This window comes from Pseudorasbora parva, chromosome 3, assembly GCF_024679245.1.
Source record: "Pseudorasbora parva isolate DD20220531a chromosome 3, ASM2467924v1, whole genome shotgun sequence".
In the NCBI taxonomy this organism is placed as follows: Eukaryota; Metazoa; Chordata; class Actinopteri; order Cypriniformes; family Gobionidae; genus Pseudorasbora; species Pseudorasbora parva.
Genome location: NC_090174.1, coordinates 52,890,930 through 52,907,509, shown reverse-complemented (window position 1 = coordinate 52,907,509; position 16,580 = coordinate 52,890,930). Strand labels below are relative to the sequence as shown.

At 37.1% G+C, this 16,580-nt stretch overlaps 1 protein-coding gene across 2 annotated transcripts in view; it reads left to right on the top strand.

The window, feature by feature from the left end:
• hk2 (hexokinase 2) overlaps window positions 1-15,119 on the top strand; it is a 95,203-nt gene extending 80,084 nt beyond the window's left edge. For both annotated transcript variants that reach the window (XM_067439452.1, XM_067439453.1), the window contains 7 exons: window positions 505-624; window positions 3,004-3,099; window positions 3,318-3,417; window positions 3,554-3,737; window positions 9,187-9,342; window positions 10,945-11,181; window positions 14,068-15,119. In XM_067439452.1, coding sequence (XP_067295553.1) covers window positions 505-624; window positions 3,004-3,099; window positions 3,318-3,417; window positions 3,554-3,737; window positions 9,187-9,342; window positions 10,945-11,181; window positions 14,068-14,209 — 1,035 coding nt within the window. In that variant the 3' untranslated portion in view covers window positions 14,210-15,119. The remainder of the gene's footprint in view (window positions 1-504; window positions 625-3,003; window positions 3,100-3,317; window positions 3,418-3,553; window positions 3,738-9,186; window positions 9,343-10,944; window positions 11,182-14,067) is intronic.
• Window positions 15,120-16,580: the final 1,461 nt, after the last annotated feature.

The window sequence follows — 16,580 nt, the reverse complement described above, 5'->3', positions numbered from 1 at the left end:
TAAAACCCATTCAAGATGCGAATAAGGTACATGGTGGATTCCTTTCATTTCCAAAGGATGACATTGCAGTGAAAAAATAATGCAAGTCAACTGAGCTCCTGAAATGAAAGGAAAGGGACCATATTACATCATGATATTGTGTGTTTTGGATTGCAAGTCAAGCACACTAGAGGTATATGCACCTGATAAAATATCACTGTGTTTGAACCTGAAAGGAACTATTTGCAATTTATTTGAAAGTGGTCATTGGCAGCACTTGAGTAGTACTATCTAGCTTCCTGCTGCATACATAGTGATATATTGTAGGATTGAAATTGCACAACCAAACACTTGTTGCAGCAAAACTTGTTCTCTTGTAATTACTTGATTTCTGGTTACATATCGGCATGGCATGAATGGAGATTATGACAAATATATGTCATAGATAATGGACTTTGTGCATGAATGATCCTTTGTCTTCACCTGTGTATGTATGTGTGTGTCTGTGCGAATGGTTCTCTGCAGTTGTTTGATCACATAGTGCACTGTATAGCTGACTTCTTGGAGTATATGGGTATGAAGGGGGCATCCCTGCCTCTTGGTTTCACCTTCTCATTTCCATGCCATCAGACCCGACTGGATCAGGCAAGTCCACACATACACACATACTTGTCTATCCAGCTAGCCAAATGAGGACAAACCATAGATTAAAAATGAGAATTTTGGTGATTTTACATTGAAAGTTGTATTTTCATGAATAGGGTACAAAATGGAGTTTAAACTCTTCTATTCCAATTTGTTTGTTATTTTTTAACATTCAATTATATTGAAGTTATAAATAAATATTATTATTAAATATATATATTTATTACTAGGATTTTCACGCACAACCATTTCTAGGGTTCACAAAGAATGGTGTGAAAAGGGAAACACATCCAGTGTGCGGCAGAAATGTTGAAATATTCTTTAGAAATGTTGGCCCATATTGATAGAATAGCATCTTGCAGTTGATGGAGAAAATGCCTTGTTGATGCTAGAGGTCAGAGGAGAATGGGCCGACTGATTCAAGCTGATAGGAGAGCAACTTTGACTGAAATAACCACTCATTACAACCGAGATATCCAGCAAAGCATTTGTGAAGCCACAACACACACAACCTTGAGGCGGATGGGATACAACAGCAGAAGACCTCACTGTGTACCACTCATTTCCACTACAAATAGGAATAAGAGGCTACAATTTGCACAAGCTCACCAAAATTTGACAGTTGAAGACTGGAAAAATGTTGCCTGGTCTGATGAGTCTCGATTTCTGTTGAGACATTCAGATGGTAGAGTCAGAATCTGGCGTAGACAGAATGAGAACATGGATCTATCATGCCTGGTGGTGGTGGTGTAATGGTGTGGGGGATGTTTTCTTGGCACACTTTAGGCCCCTCAGTGCCAACTGGGCATCGTTTATCATCGTTTTCTGACCATGTCCACCGTTTTATAACCACCATGTACCCATCCTCTGATGGCTACTTCCAGCAGGATAATGCACCATGTCACAAAGCTTGAATCATTTCAAATTGGTTTCTTGAACATGACTGAGTTCACTGTATTAAAATGGCCACCAATAGAGCATCTTTGGGATGTGGTGGAACGAGAGCTTCATGCCCTGGATGTGCATCCCTCAAATCAACTGCAAGATGCTATCCTATCAATATGGGCCAACATTTCTAAAGAATGCTTTCAGCACCTTGTTGAATCAATGCCATGTAGAATAAAGGCAGTTCTGAAGGTGAAAGGGGGTCAAACACAGTATTAGGGATGCACAATATTGGATTTTTGACGATTTCAGATATGCCGATATTTTTCACCTCATTTTGGCCGATGCCGATATATGTTTATTTTTTCCCTTTGTTTGGAAACAACACCATTTTGAGCAAAAACTATTTTTTTTTCTTTCTGGTTTCAGATTTTTAGTAAGGAGATCTCCTTACTAATAGGATTCTTGTTGAAAATAAATAAATGTTAATAGTTATTTTTATGATAGGAGTATATTAAAAGCTCTGAAAATAACAATATAATAAATTAATAAAGTCAGTAATTTTTCACCCCAGATGCAGCTGTAACCTAAATATTGTATTTTTGGATTTAAAGTTTGTGCACATGAAGTGGGGGTGGCATGACATCCGTTGATGCTGTCTTTCAATTCTACAATTATTGTAGAGCTCCTTGGATTATTTTTCATCATCCATTTTGTAAAATTTTATTACAGATTAATACCTCTTCCACACACACTTTGCTATGTTTAAAAATCAATTTTTTTCATTATTTAATGTTCTTTTTCAGAAAAGCGTTTTTCATAATAATATGCTGCATTTATGAACAGTGGTGAACAGGCGACAGGGTCGTGGGCGGCCAAGGCTCATTGATGCACGTGAGGAGCAAAGGCTGGCCTATGTGATCCGATCAAACAGACGAGCTACTGTAGCTCAAATTGCTCAAGATGTTAATGCTGGTTCTGATAGAAAGGTGTCAGAATACACAGCGCATCGCAGTTTGTTGGTTTGAGGACCACAACGAGTTTGAGGTGATGACATAGCCTGCCAATTCCCCAGATCTAAATCCAGTTGGGGATCTGTGGGATGTTTTGAACTAACAAATCCGATCCAAGGAGGCCCCACCTCCCAACTTACAGGACTTAAAAGATCTGCTGCTAACATCTTGGTACCAGATACCACATCACACCATTCACTGAGGCGTCAGGGCTGTTTGGGCACCAAAAGCGGGAACAACACAATGGTATCCCTGATCTGTGTGTGTGTGTGCATTTTCACATTAACAGTTTTATGGGACACCAATTTGTACCCTATTCATGAAAAGTGGCATGTGTATTATTTAAGTAATTTGTATTAAAGGTGACGTCCTCAAAATAAGGTTTTATCAGATTTATCTGGTTGTACTTTTTTTTACTTTCAAAATAATTTGTCTACAGTGATGTCCTGTGTCCACTATATTCCATTTCTCTTCCTCACAGGGTATCCTGATAAAGTGGACGAAGGGCTTCAAGGCTTCAGGGTGCGAGGGAGAGGATGTGGCCACACTTCTGAAAGACGCCATCCATCGCAGTGAGGTGAGCACTATCACTTACTGCTGACACTCTACTGATGCCAGCACTGCTGCGAAAGCAATTTCTGCAGTTATTAGCCACAATTATGCTGCCTTTTATAGCAAGATGTAATTAGTAGATGTTCAGTCAGATGAATCGTGTCATGAAAGGCAGTGATGGTGGATTTGCTCTGCCTCGCTGGTAATACCTCTCTTTCGCTGTCTGTCTTTTCTTCCTAAAAGGAATTTGATTTGGACGTGGTGGCTGTGGTGAATGACACTGTGGGAACGATGATGACGTGTGGGTACGAGGACCCACAATGTGAAGTTGGTCTCATTGTTGGTGGGTGTGATTTTTTTATATCTTAGATACACTGTAAATGTGTTTGAGTACAGCTTCTAAAATCATTCCAAATATTTAAGTGTGAGAGAGTGTATCTGTGTACGGCTTAAGTGTCTCTTTTTCTTTTACCCTGTAGGCACAGGGACTAACGCATGCTACATGGAGGAGATGTCAAACGTTGAGCTGGTGGATGGAGATGAGGGCCTGATGTGTGTGAACATGGAGTGGGGAGCGTTCGGGGACAGTGGAGAGCTGGATGACGTTTGTACAGCGTTTGATCGCTCTGTGGATGATCAGTCCACTTACCCTGGGAAACAGCGGTGAGAGTTCAAAACTGGATCCGTCATGCAATGTTGTCAGCTTGGTGTTAGAGGATTTTGCCATATCTGGGGTTTCAGATTTGAGGCCCAGGATGGTGTAGCTCATGTGGAATTCTGCTGTTTTCAATCACCCTAGGTTTTGCACTGACTTCCAGTCACACATGAAATAGATTTTTAAAGAGCTATTACTTATTTATAAATGACTCAGTCAAAATATATTATGGATATGCTTGCAGAATTTAAACCTAATGTACCTCTTAGATCATTCGATTCAGGTTAGCTTAGTGCAGTGCCTAGAGTTCATTTTAAATGATGAAACAGCGTTTAGCTACTAAACTGCCCGCAGCTGAAACCAACTTCAAGAGGATCTCAGATGTCAGTGTCCCAAAAGTAGTCAGGTTCAGGTCTAAACTATAAACTCATCTTGATAGTTTTGCATTCTCTCCATATTAGCATTAGTTTACTTATGCAAGCTACATTTAGACACACATATAGATAGTTACATATAGATGGATACGTAAATAAGTAATAATATGTTAATAATAAATAATTAAGCAAGTAAGTAAGTCTTGACATTGCCATCAAATCACATGTACACATTCATACCAAAAGGGAATGAGATGAGAGTAATGGAATGATTTAAAAAAAAAAATCAAAGTGTGTTTAGGAAAAAAGTTTTCCAATGAATATAAAAAAAAAAATCAGACTTCTTTTTAACAACATAAATATGATTAAACTATTACTTTAGGTGAACTCTGTCCCTTTAAGATGCTGGAAAATGTTGAATTGGATGGATTGATAAATTGGTCATAAAAAATGTAGCTGTGGTTTTTATTTATTTTTATTTTTTTAATTATTTTAAAAGTGACCCATATATAATATATGCATTTACACTACACTTGGCGAAACTTTAACATTATGATATCAAGATATCCATTTCAAGTACATAGTACATTGAGTCGTATCAGAATCATTATATAGTACAAATTCTTGTACACAAATCCGCTGTAAAAGTTAGTGTGTACTAGTGTGAGCGGCAGCGGGATGATTTCAAAAGCAACACATTTCTGCTCCAGATCGCCTCTTATTTAACACAAATGAATGAAATGAATACTCTGCTAGTCAACTAGAGATGTTTAATTGAACTGAAATTTAATTAAATTCAATTTAATAATCTGATCTGATATGTACCACATGGGAGGAAAAAAATTAAATTGGGTCACTTGTAGTGTAAATGTGGTTTAAATGTTGTCTTGAGATCAACATCTCGGTCAGGTTGCCAGAAGGCGTATTTTCTTCTGTTGATGCCATTCTGCTGTTGGTTTACTCATGTACTTTGGTTTGTTGTCCTGTTGCATCATTTAGCTTCTGTTGGGATTCATTTGCCAGACAGATGCCCTTACATTCAGCTACCAAATCAGTTTGCACTGATGTTATTTCTGCACAAACAGACAAGAGTGTTGTGTTCTTAGTACTGAACAGCTAAATGTTGGACTTTATTTTTTAATGTTAATGAAAGAAGTCTCTTATGCTCCCCAAGGATGCATTTATTTGATCAAAAGTACAGTAAATCTAAAATACTGTGTAGAACTGTTTAAAATACTGTTCCAAAATAACCGTTTTAAATAACTATTTTCTATTTAAATATATTTTACATTGTAATTTAGTCATATAAAAAAGTAAGGGCACCCTATTAATGATATGGTTTTATGCATCAGGACAAAATAAAAATCTGGTTCTAGCAGGTCATAAAATAAGGTAAATACAACCTCAGATGAAAAACAAAACAAAACATGACATATTACACTGTTTCTTTATTTATTGAACAAAAATGAGGACAAAATGGACAAGCCATGGGTGACAAACTAAGTACACCCTTGCTGCTTCCATAGGAATTAAGAGGGTAAGTAGCCATCTGGCGCTGCTGATAAAATTTATCTGATATAACTGATTACCGGCAAGTATAAAAGCTTAAGTTCTAGCAGTTTGCTGGTCTGAAGCCTTCATGTGTGTGTTAACACAATGTCAAAGAGGAAAGACATTAGCAATGATCTTAGAGAAGAACTGTTGCTGCCATCAATTTGAGAAGGGTTAAATGGCCATTTCCAAACAATTTGAGGTCCATCATTTTTCAGTGAGGAAGATTATTCACTAGTGGAAAAAATTGAAGGCCGTTGCTAGTCTTTCCTGGAGTGGACATCCCAGCAAATTCATCCCAAGGTCAGACAGTGTAATGCTCAGATAAATCACAAGACACCCTTCAGACTCATGTTAAAGTTCATGGCAGTACATTAAGAAAATACAGGGCAAGTATGCATTGTTAGGAAGGGTTGCCAGGAAAAAGCTTTTTCTCTCTAAAAAGAACATGGCAGCATGGCTTTCAAAGTTGCATTCAGGGTGGGAAATTAGCACCTGCCACCAGCCAATGGCGGGTATTTTTTCAAAGTGGCGGGTGACTTTGCCGTGTATACCAGCCACAGTGGCGGGTGGGTTGTAAAACATGTTTATTGGTTGGGTGCTCCGATCGATCGGCAAACGATCTTAATCGGTCGATAATCGCATTGGGATGATTGATCAGTGGTGTCTAAAAAGGCCGATCTAAGAAACCGATCTAATGCTGACGACACAAAGACGCGCACCTGTCGTGAGAGCTATAGGGCATGACATGCAGCGGCACAGTTCTCTTTCCGGCGCGGGTAAAATAATTAAAATGCTGAAGGTGAGGTACCATTCATACTTCTGTATTAAATAATTTACAAAGTCATTTGAAAACTTTCTGTGAGACGTAATTTCACAAACAGTGCGAGTGAATCACCGCGTGCACGCTCTCTCTCTCTCTCTCTCTCTCTCTCTCTCTCTCTCTCTCTCTCTCTCTCTCTCTCTCTCTCTCACTCTCAAAGTGCTCAAATGGCTTCACATTAGCGCATCGCATTTGCAACTAACATCGAGCTGCACAGTTGACACGAGTTGCCACTTGCACAATCGAGGCAGTCACTAAAGTTTATCATTTGCATTCATTTTTAAGTCTAGCAGCCAAACTGCTCAGCACTCGCACGCTCTCCAAGAAGAGACCGTAACACACACACACACGCACACGCAGACACACACACACGAGCCATCTCACAAAAAGCTTGCAAGTACAAATTGTGCTGAAATAGTCAAATACACACAAATGAATGTACTTAATTACTGTATAGAAGCTTTAGACTAATCCTGACTCCTGAGCATTTCATTTAAGTTGCATACATTTTGTTCTTGTGCTGACGTTAAATTTGTAGCCATTTTGCACTTTGACAGTCACAGACAGTTTGAGATAAAGGCTACATTTGTGTGTTTAGTGATTCTGATTTCTGTCATTGAAATGACTGGGAAAAAGGGAATGAACTGGGAATTCTGGAAAAAGTGGCTAGTAAAAAATATAAGTGGCTGGTAAAATTGGGCATCCAACAGCCACTGTGGATGGTAGGCAAAAAAATGAATTTCCCACTCTGGTTGCATTTGAACAAACCATAAGATTTCTTTAACAGTGTCCTTTGGACAGAGAGACCCAAAGTGGGTATGTTTGGCCATAATGCACAGGGCCAAGTTAGGCGAAATCTAAATACAAGAAACCTCATGCCAACTGTCCATCACGCTGATGGACGGTTGATGATTTTTGCTTGATTTGCAGCCATCGACTATAAACTCTTCTGTATACCAAAGTATTCTAGAGTCAAATGTGAGGTCATCTGTCTAACAGCTAAAGCTTGGCTAAATCATGCAACAAGACAATGATCCCAAGCACACCAGCAAATTTACAACAGAATGGCCAAAAAAAAGAATAAAGGTGTTGCACAGGCCCAAAGTCCAGACATCAACCAGACAAAAATTCTGCAGCAGATTTTAAAAAACTTAATTTAACTTAAAACTGCTAACCACCACATGATTTTTTTATTATGGTCTGATGCGCAAAACCATACAATTCTAAAGGGTGTTTTTTACTTTTTCACACATACACTGATCAGACATAACATTATGACCACCTTCCTAATATTGTGTTGGTCCCCTTTTTGCTGCCAAAACAGCCCTGACCCCTCAAGGCATTGACTCCACTAGACCTCTGAAGGTGTGCTGTGGTATCTGGCACCAAGATGTTAGCAGCATATCCTTTAAGTCCTGTAAGTTTCAAGGTGGTTCCTCCATGGATCTGACTTGTTTGTTCAGCACATCTCACAGATGCTTGATTGGATTAAAATCTGGGGAATTTGAAGTCAACACCTCAAACTCGTTTTTGTGCTCCTCAAGCCATTCTTGAACTATTCTTGCTTTGTGGCAGACCACTTCTGATAGATACCGACCACTGCAGACCAGGTTTTCAGTTTTGGAGATGATCAGACCCAGTCATCTAGTCATTAGAATTTGGCCCTTGTCAAACTTGCTCAAATTCTTACGCTTGCCCTATATCCCACTTACTAACAGGGAGTGTGATAAAGAGGCAATCACTGTAATTCACTTCACCTGTCATATGCCTGATCGGTGAATATTATTATACAGTCTGCATTAAAAAAACAAACAAAACAAAAACATTTTTATGTGTAATTTTTTTCTTTTGTTGTAATTTGTTCTCTTTGTGACTTATCAAATCTATTTTTTTAACAGTTCATGCAGAAAACATGTTATACAAAGGTTCATATACTTTTTTTTCTTAGAACTGCTGTATATAGTTTTTTCTTCTTCTTTTAATTCTTTTGAATCCATTAAATTAAATTTTTGACCTTTTTCAACCTTTTTTTGAATTCAGTAATTGTAGCCCATCTTCAAGGTAACCAATAGTCTTAAGTGTTTTTTATTTGACAGTATTATTTTCTTTCTCATTTATTTAATTTATTTATTTCATTCTTGTTAACTCTTATTAATGTAATGTGTTATGTTCTGACCTCTATATTGGTTTTTATGAATAAATGTCAGCTTTAGTTAAATGTGAGCATAATTGGTTATCTTTTCTTTCTTTTTTTTTGTACTTGAGCTCTAGAATATTATACTAAATTCGAATAGAGAAGCAAGCTTAAATGGCCCTTTTTTATTATGAAAATGGTTTGGTTACTGTGGAGCATTAAAGTATGGTTCCAGGTTCTTTACAATCAAAGCTGTATCAACAATAACATTATTACCACAGAAATGAATTTATGGTTAAGGTGTATTTTTTGTGCTAACAGTGGGGTACCTCTTTTGCCTTGCCAATGTGCTTCCATTGTATGTTACACAAATATACACTATTTAAAATGTATAGCCGCAGTGTCTTAAATGTGGTAATGTCTTAAATTATATGTTACATGAATTGCCATCGCTTTCTAATCTTTCCTGTGCAAAGCTGTAATCCAATATTTCTATGCATCACATCAAACATTTACAGCAATATGCATTTTGAGGGACAAGGAATAATTTTCTTGATTGTTTCTGTCATTTTCAGGTATGAGAAGATGATAAGTGGGATGTATCTTGGAGAGATAGTCAGAAACGTTCTCTTGGACTTCACTGCCAAAGGTCTGCTTTTCCGTGGCAAACTTTCAGAGAGACTGAAAACTCGAGGTATCTTTGAGACCAAGTTCCTGTCGCAGATTGAAAGGTGTGTGAGAACAGTCCGGCAAAGGACTGCATGAATTTTTTACAATGGTGTCTGAGCCCCAGGGGCTTCTGTCTTCTTAGCATGCTGATTATGCCCAATATTATTTGATGAGCCTAAAGCGTCTTACCATGTATAATTAAATTTGCTGTTTTCTGTTAAGCTTAATTATAATGGTAATATTCCAACTGAGGACCAGTTGCAAATTTTGTTTATTTATATAAAGCTGCAAAGCTCAAAGGTCCTGTTTACACCTGGTATTAAGATGCATTTTTTGTTGATAGGATCATGTTTGTACAATTTACATGTGAATGCGCTAAGAAGCAATGGAAAAACCTACGGAGATGAGCAGCTTAAGTTTCTGCTCTGACAGCCACAATACCACAGAGAACTCTCTGTGTGTGTGTGTGTGTGTGTGTGTGTGTGTGTGTGTGTGTGTGTGTGTGTGTGTGTGTGTGTGTGTGTGTGTGTGTGTGTGTGTGTGTGTGTGTGTGTGTGTGTGTGTGTGTGTGTGTGTGTGTGTCTGTTTATGTGGTTTATAAGGACACAAATTTGTATAACTACATGGGTATTACACTGGTATTACACTATAAATGTGGTTTATGAGGACATATCAAATGTCCTCATAATTCAAATGGCCTCAAAAACATACTGAATGATGTTTTTTTGAGAAAGTAAAAATGCAGAATGTTTCCTGTGATGGGTAGGTTTAGGGGCAGGGGCAGTGTAAGGGGATAGAAAATACGGTTTGTACAGTATAAAAACCATTACGCCTATGGAGAGTCCCTGTAAACCACATAGACCAACGTGTGTGTGTGTGTGTGTGTGTGTGTGTGTGTGTGTGTGTGTGTGTGTGTGTGTGTGTGTGTGTGTGTGTGTGTGTGTTAGAAATCAGGCATGGTGAGAGAACATTGTGTTTGGTACGTTTTCATTTTTAAACCAAACTAGTTTTCTGAAAATAAAGTTTAAATCCCATCCAGCCAGCACATTACCCATAATGTTTACGCATTAAGTCAGTAGGCTGACAGTAGATGGTTTTTTGTGGCTGTTTGAATAGATTTGACCACATGAGCATTTACACTACAAAAACAATCCAGTCGAAAGTGGATGAGCTCAAAACAGTTTAGACCCCATTTATGCCTGTATTTAGTGATGGCCTCTTGTGATCCAATCAACCAAAACACCTCTTAACATCAGATGTAAACCAGGCCAAAGTCATCTCTTTTAAACTTTCTGAAACGCTTCGTTAACACTCTATAAAAATATTTGCATTACAATATTCCACATTTAAGTAATTCCCACAAAGGTAAATGCAAAAAATGTTGAGTTGTGTTAGTAGTGTTGAAGCTCGTTGTTTAGGTAAGGAGACATTTCTGAAACCCGCTTGAAGTGGTTAACCAATCAGAGCACATTTAGCTTTTCAAAAGGAGGGGCTTCAGAGAGAACGACTAAACAGTTACTGACAGGATGTGAACAGAGGTGCTGCAATAATGTCAAATATGTGAAAACGTTTTGTTAACTTTCAAGACTGAAAACCTCTTTTAGTAGACCCTTTGAAAAGGGTCTCTTTTTAATCAACATAATTGAGCCATTTCTTTCTCACAGCGATCGTTTGGCACTGAGGCAGGTCCGTTCCATCCTGCAGCACTTGGGTTTGACCAGCAGTACGTGCGACGACAGTATTCTTGTGAAGGAGGTTTGCAGTGTGGTGTCCAAACGGGCGGCGCAGTTGTGCGGAGCTGGTCTGGCAGCTGTGGTGGACAAGATACGGTGCAACCGTGGGCTCGAGCAACTCAACATCACAGTAGGAGTGGATGGCACGCTCTACAAACTCCACCCACAGTGAGTGGCCACACAGCAGGATGCTTGGATAAGAGAAAAAGAGAGACCATTAATCTCTTTGGCAGATAATATCGGCCACTAATGATTTAGTTAAATTTCCATATTAACTCTGGGTTAACATCTTACTTGTAGCATGTGGGCTTTGTGAGGGACGTAGAGTAAAGAGAGGAAAAAATTACAGGTGCTGGTCATATAATTAGAATCTCACCAAAAAATGTACTTATTTCTCTAATTCCATTCAAAAAGTGAAACTTGTGTATTATTCATTACACACAGACTGATATATTTCAAAAGTTTATTTCTTTCATTTGGATTATTATAATTGACAACTAAGGAAAATCCCAAATTCAGTATCTCAGAAAATTTGAATATTGTGAAAATGTTCATTATTGAAGAAACCTGGTGCCACACGCTAATCAGCTTATTAACTCAAAACACCTGCTGGCCTTTAAATAGTCTCTCTAGTTTTGTAGGCTACACATTCATGGGGAAGACTGCTGACTTGACAGTTGTCCAAAAGATGACCATTGACACCTTGCACAAGGAGGGCAAGACACAAAAAGGTCATTGTTCACAGAGCTCTGTGTCCAAGCACATTAATAGAGAGGCGAAGGGAAGGAAAAGATGTGGTAAAAAAAAGTGTACAAGCAATAGGGATAACCTCACCCTAGAGAGGATTGTGAAACCAAACCCATTCAAAAAGATTCACAAAGAGTAGACTGCAGCTGGAGTTAGTGCTTCAAAAACCACTACGCACAGACATATGCAAGACATGGGTTTCAGCTGTCGCATTCCTTTTGTCAAGCCATTCTTGAACAACAGACAGCATCAGAAGCATCTCGCCTGGACTAAAGACAAAAAGAACTGGACTGCTGCTGAGTGGTCCAAAGTTTTGTTCTCTGATGAAAGTAAATTTAGCATTTCCTTTGGAAATCAGGGTCCCAGAGTCTGGAGGTAGAGAGGAGAGGCACACAATCCATGTTGCTTGAGGTCCAGTGTAAAGTTTCCACAGTCAGTGATGGTTTGGGGTGCCATGTCATCTGCTGGTGTTGGTCCACTGTGTTTTCTGAGGTCAAAGGTCAACGCAGCCGTACACTAGGAAGTTTTAGAGCACTTTATGCTTCCTGCTGCTGAGCAACTTTTGGCGATGCAGATTTCATTTTCCAACAGGACTTGGCACCTGCACACAGCAACTAGTACCTAAGCAACCAGTACCTGATTTAAGGACCATGATATCCGTGTTCTTAATTGGCCAGCAAACTCGCCTGACCTTAACCCCATAGAAAATATATGGGGTATTGTGAAAAGGAAGATGCGATATGTACATGCACATACTTTTTAGTTGGCCAAGATTTCCAATCTTTTTTTATTTGTATTGGTCTTATAATCATCAAAATTAAAAGACATAAACATTTGAAATATACCAGTGTGTGTAATAAATGAATGTAATATACAAGTTTCACGTTTTTAATAGAATTAGTGAAATAAATCAACTTTTTGATGATATTCTAATTATATGACCAGCACCTGTGGCTCATGTCAGGCAAGAAACATTTAATTATACCACAATAGCCTGAAATGACAATCTAAAATTGATGCTTGTTAATGTAGCAGAGGTGTCAAAGCTTAGCCATAAATAACAGACGTTCCTAGACTGTACAGTATTTGTGAGGTTTTGAGCTTCCATCTGTAACCGAGGCCAGCTAGTAAGAGCTGTATGAGTAAACCTCACTTCCACTTCAGAGGTATACTAGTGACTGACACTAGAGTCTCCAGTTCGAATCCAGCTTGGAGCGGGTCGAGTACGACTTGTTGCATTGGTGCCGTGATCCGGATACGAGTGAGGTTTAGGGGGTGAGTGTAACTGAGGCCAGCTAGTAAGAGCTGTACGAGTAAACCTCAATCCCCTGGCCTCAAAAGGTGCAGGAAAAGATTTAATTTAGATAGCACTATCCCTTTAAATCATTTGCTATCTTGCAGTGATGTCAGGAGTTTAATTAACAATTTGATGGAAGTGTAAATGTCTGCATAAAGTCAAGTTTTCAATCAAAGGAGTAAAAGAAACAGCCTAAAACCTCCCTGGAGGAACATACTGTGCTTTAAAATAATGTTTTAAAAAGCCTCCTGCTTACCTACCTCTTTAAGTTACTTTAGAAAATAGGTATTTTATAAATCAAAAATGACAAGTCGTTGTTGGATGCTGAGAAAACAGTACTGAATATGGTAGTAAAAGTTTTCATAAGAAAATTAAAAGAGCACTTTTAATAAGAAAAAGCAAAAAAAGTATCTTTTTTTATAGAAGAGACGCTTTCATACTGTTTAGGCTTTGTAATAAAGTGAGTCTGTGATGAGTTTTGATTTGTCAAGCATATGTCCTGACTTGTCAGTTTCAACTTTATTTACGTTTGCTTTTAGTCTGGGAAAAAAGAAAGGATTAAAGGTTAGATTAGCTGTTAAAAATGGAAAAGTTAATTGGTGCTTTCCCTGCTTCAACTTGTCAAGCCATTCGATGGAGTTAATATAATATGAAATAATAATCAAAGCTAAATATGAATATTTATAAAAGGATAACAAAATCCCAAAACAGAATTTTTAAAACTAAAATGAAAATTGAAAATGTAAAACTAATAGCTTATTCAGCATATGAATAAACACTATAATATACTAAAACCCAAAAATGTATATCTAATAGCCAATTCAACATATTAATTCTCTATAATAGTATATACATAATGCTTTAAAAACACTGAGAAATTGAATTGTGGAAAAAGTGCAGATTTTTAATGTACTTGCTCTAAGAAAACCAAAAACATCCCAGTAACTGCACAAAAGAACTGATTTTGCTAATGCTATAAAGTCCTGTTGTGTCCTCTTTTGTCTCATCAGCTTCGCCACCATCATGCGGGAGACCTTAAGAGACCTGGCGCCCAAATGTGAGGTCACTCTCGTCCAATCAGAAGATGGCAGCGGAAAAGGTGCCGCCCTCATCACGGCTGTGGCTTGTCGATTAAGAGATGCAAGAAAGTAGTGACTGAACAAAATAATATGTAGGGAAAAAGATAACGAGGAAGAAATAAAATGATGTACTGAGCTTCCATATATATATTTTTTTCCTGTGCAACAATGTGACCTTACTGAAACAACACTCCTGTCTGTACAAGAATGTATTTTATTTATTTTTTTCTTTAGGACATAATTAGCAAGGGCTTGGAATGTGCTGGGGTGGGGTTGTTTGTAAAAAAAAAAAAAAAAAAAAGGGAAAATCAAGCAGAAGAAAAACAAATAATTATTCTAGATCCTCTTGCAGATATATATTCGTATTGTTACTGATTTGAAAAATGCACAAAGAGATTTTATTCACCTTTGGACTCGTGAATGATGTATTTTATGTTTGTACCTAACTAGAATGCATGTATGTGATTAAAGGAATAATTGTAAGTAAAGCAGGTGATTAAAGAGAATTGTTATATTTTTGGGTGAACTGTTAACTTTAAATACATTTTTTGATAATTCTCAAGTGAGGATGTTATCTTAATTTTTGTCCGTGCTGCTGTTCCTGTTACAAAAGTACAGTCCTGCTGCTACTAGACTGAGTTGAAGCTAATTTCATTAGTTTTCTGAAAAGCTCCAGTGCTGGTTTAAAGAACGCGGTCAAGTGAAAGCCTTTTGAGGGCTAACTTGACACTTTGAGCTGGAAATTTGTCTTTAAGTGTAAGTTTATGTGGGATGACTAAACTGATTTTGGTCTACTAAAAGGTGCATGCAATCCAAAATATAAATAGTGAAGTATGTAATCTGGCTTTCCATTTTTAAATGTACGATATACTGTAAATTGCGTTGACACTTTTTGGGTTGGAAATGACAGGCGGAATTATCACCGTTAGATTTGAAGAGACTCGCTGTGAAAGTGAATTCATTAAATTGTGTCTTTTCTTGCAGCCCCGGTGAGATATCTGTTATTGATGAATGTAATTGATGATCAGAGCTGTTCGTGGCAGTTTATCATGTTGTGGATAATATCAGGGTGTGAGGTGTAATTTTCATCTTCAATTTTCAATATTTCAGCAAATTTTGAGCGAGTGCCATTTTGTCACTGTCAGTAACGAACCTTCTGCAGACTTTTAGTCTGGTAATCAAAGGATCAAGTTGGTATTTTTATTTTTTATATGATTTCACATATTTATCTCCATAATTGAATTGCTTGTTGTAGTTTGGGTTCATTTTACAGTTCTGTAAATTAATGCACAAATTAATTCTCATCAGAATGGTGTCAGACAATAAAGACACATAACCACTGACTGCATTAACAATTGACTGAATTGATGCTGTCTACCACTAAATGTCAGGCTATCTACTTTTCTAAGTAATTTCAGTCTGCAAACAAAGGCATGCATGCATATATATATATATATATATATATATATATATATATATATATATATATATATATATATATATATGTAATATTATGAGATGTTATGATTTAAAATGGCAATTTTAACACATTTTTCAGCATCATTACTCCATCTTCAGTGTAATATAATGCATCATATAATCCTTTAGAAATATGATGATTTGGTTTTCAAAAAAACATTTTTAATGATACATTTTGTGCATGTATGTGTGTGCACATTTTTTCATGATTTTTTGGTGAATAGAAGTTTTAAAAACTATAGATGGATAGATTGCCTTTACTTTTAAAAAATGTAAGGCACCATTGCTGAATAAAAGTATTTCATTCTTAAAAGGAAATCTTATTGACCCTAAACTTTTGAATATACATTTTGACCGTTGAGGTTACTTTGGGAATTTAGACTGACCTTAATACTTACTTAAGGAATAGTTCACGCAGAAATTAAAATTGGGTCATTATTTACTCATTGAAAATTTTGTTCTAAAACTTATATCAGTACAACAAAAGAAGGACTGTGAACAATCTTCATGCAGCTCTAGTCCTAGAACCAACCATTTAGGGAAATTTAAAATAATAATAATAAATAATAATAATAGATTTTATTTATAATGCACTTTTCATTCCGAAGAATCTCAAAGTGCAACAAGGGGGGGGGGGGGGGGGTAACAACAAAAAATGAATAACAAATAAAAATATAGAATACTACAAACAATATAACAAATAACAGTAGTTCATATGATTCATGTACTATATTCAAATCACATTAAAACACTATTTGGTAACACATTATTTTACAGTGTACTTGTTACATATGTTACATGTACTTTCCAGTAAAAACAGTAAATACTCCATAATTACATGCAACTAACCCTCTACCAAACCCGTATCCTATAGTAAGTACATGTAGTAACAGACACCTTAAAATAAAGGGTTACAATTTATTTTAAGGTGTCGTCATTACAGTGTTATTATATTATACACTGTA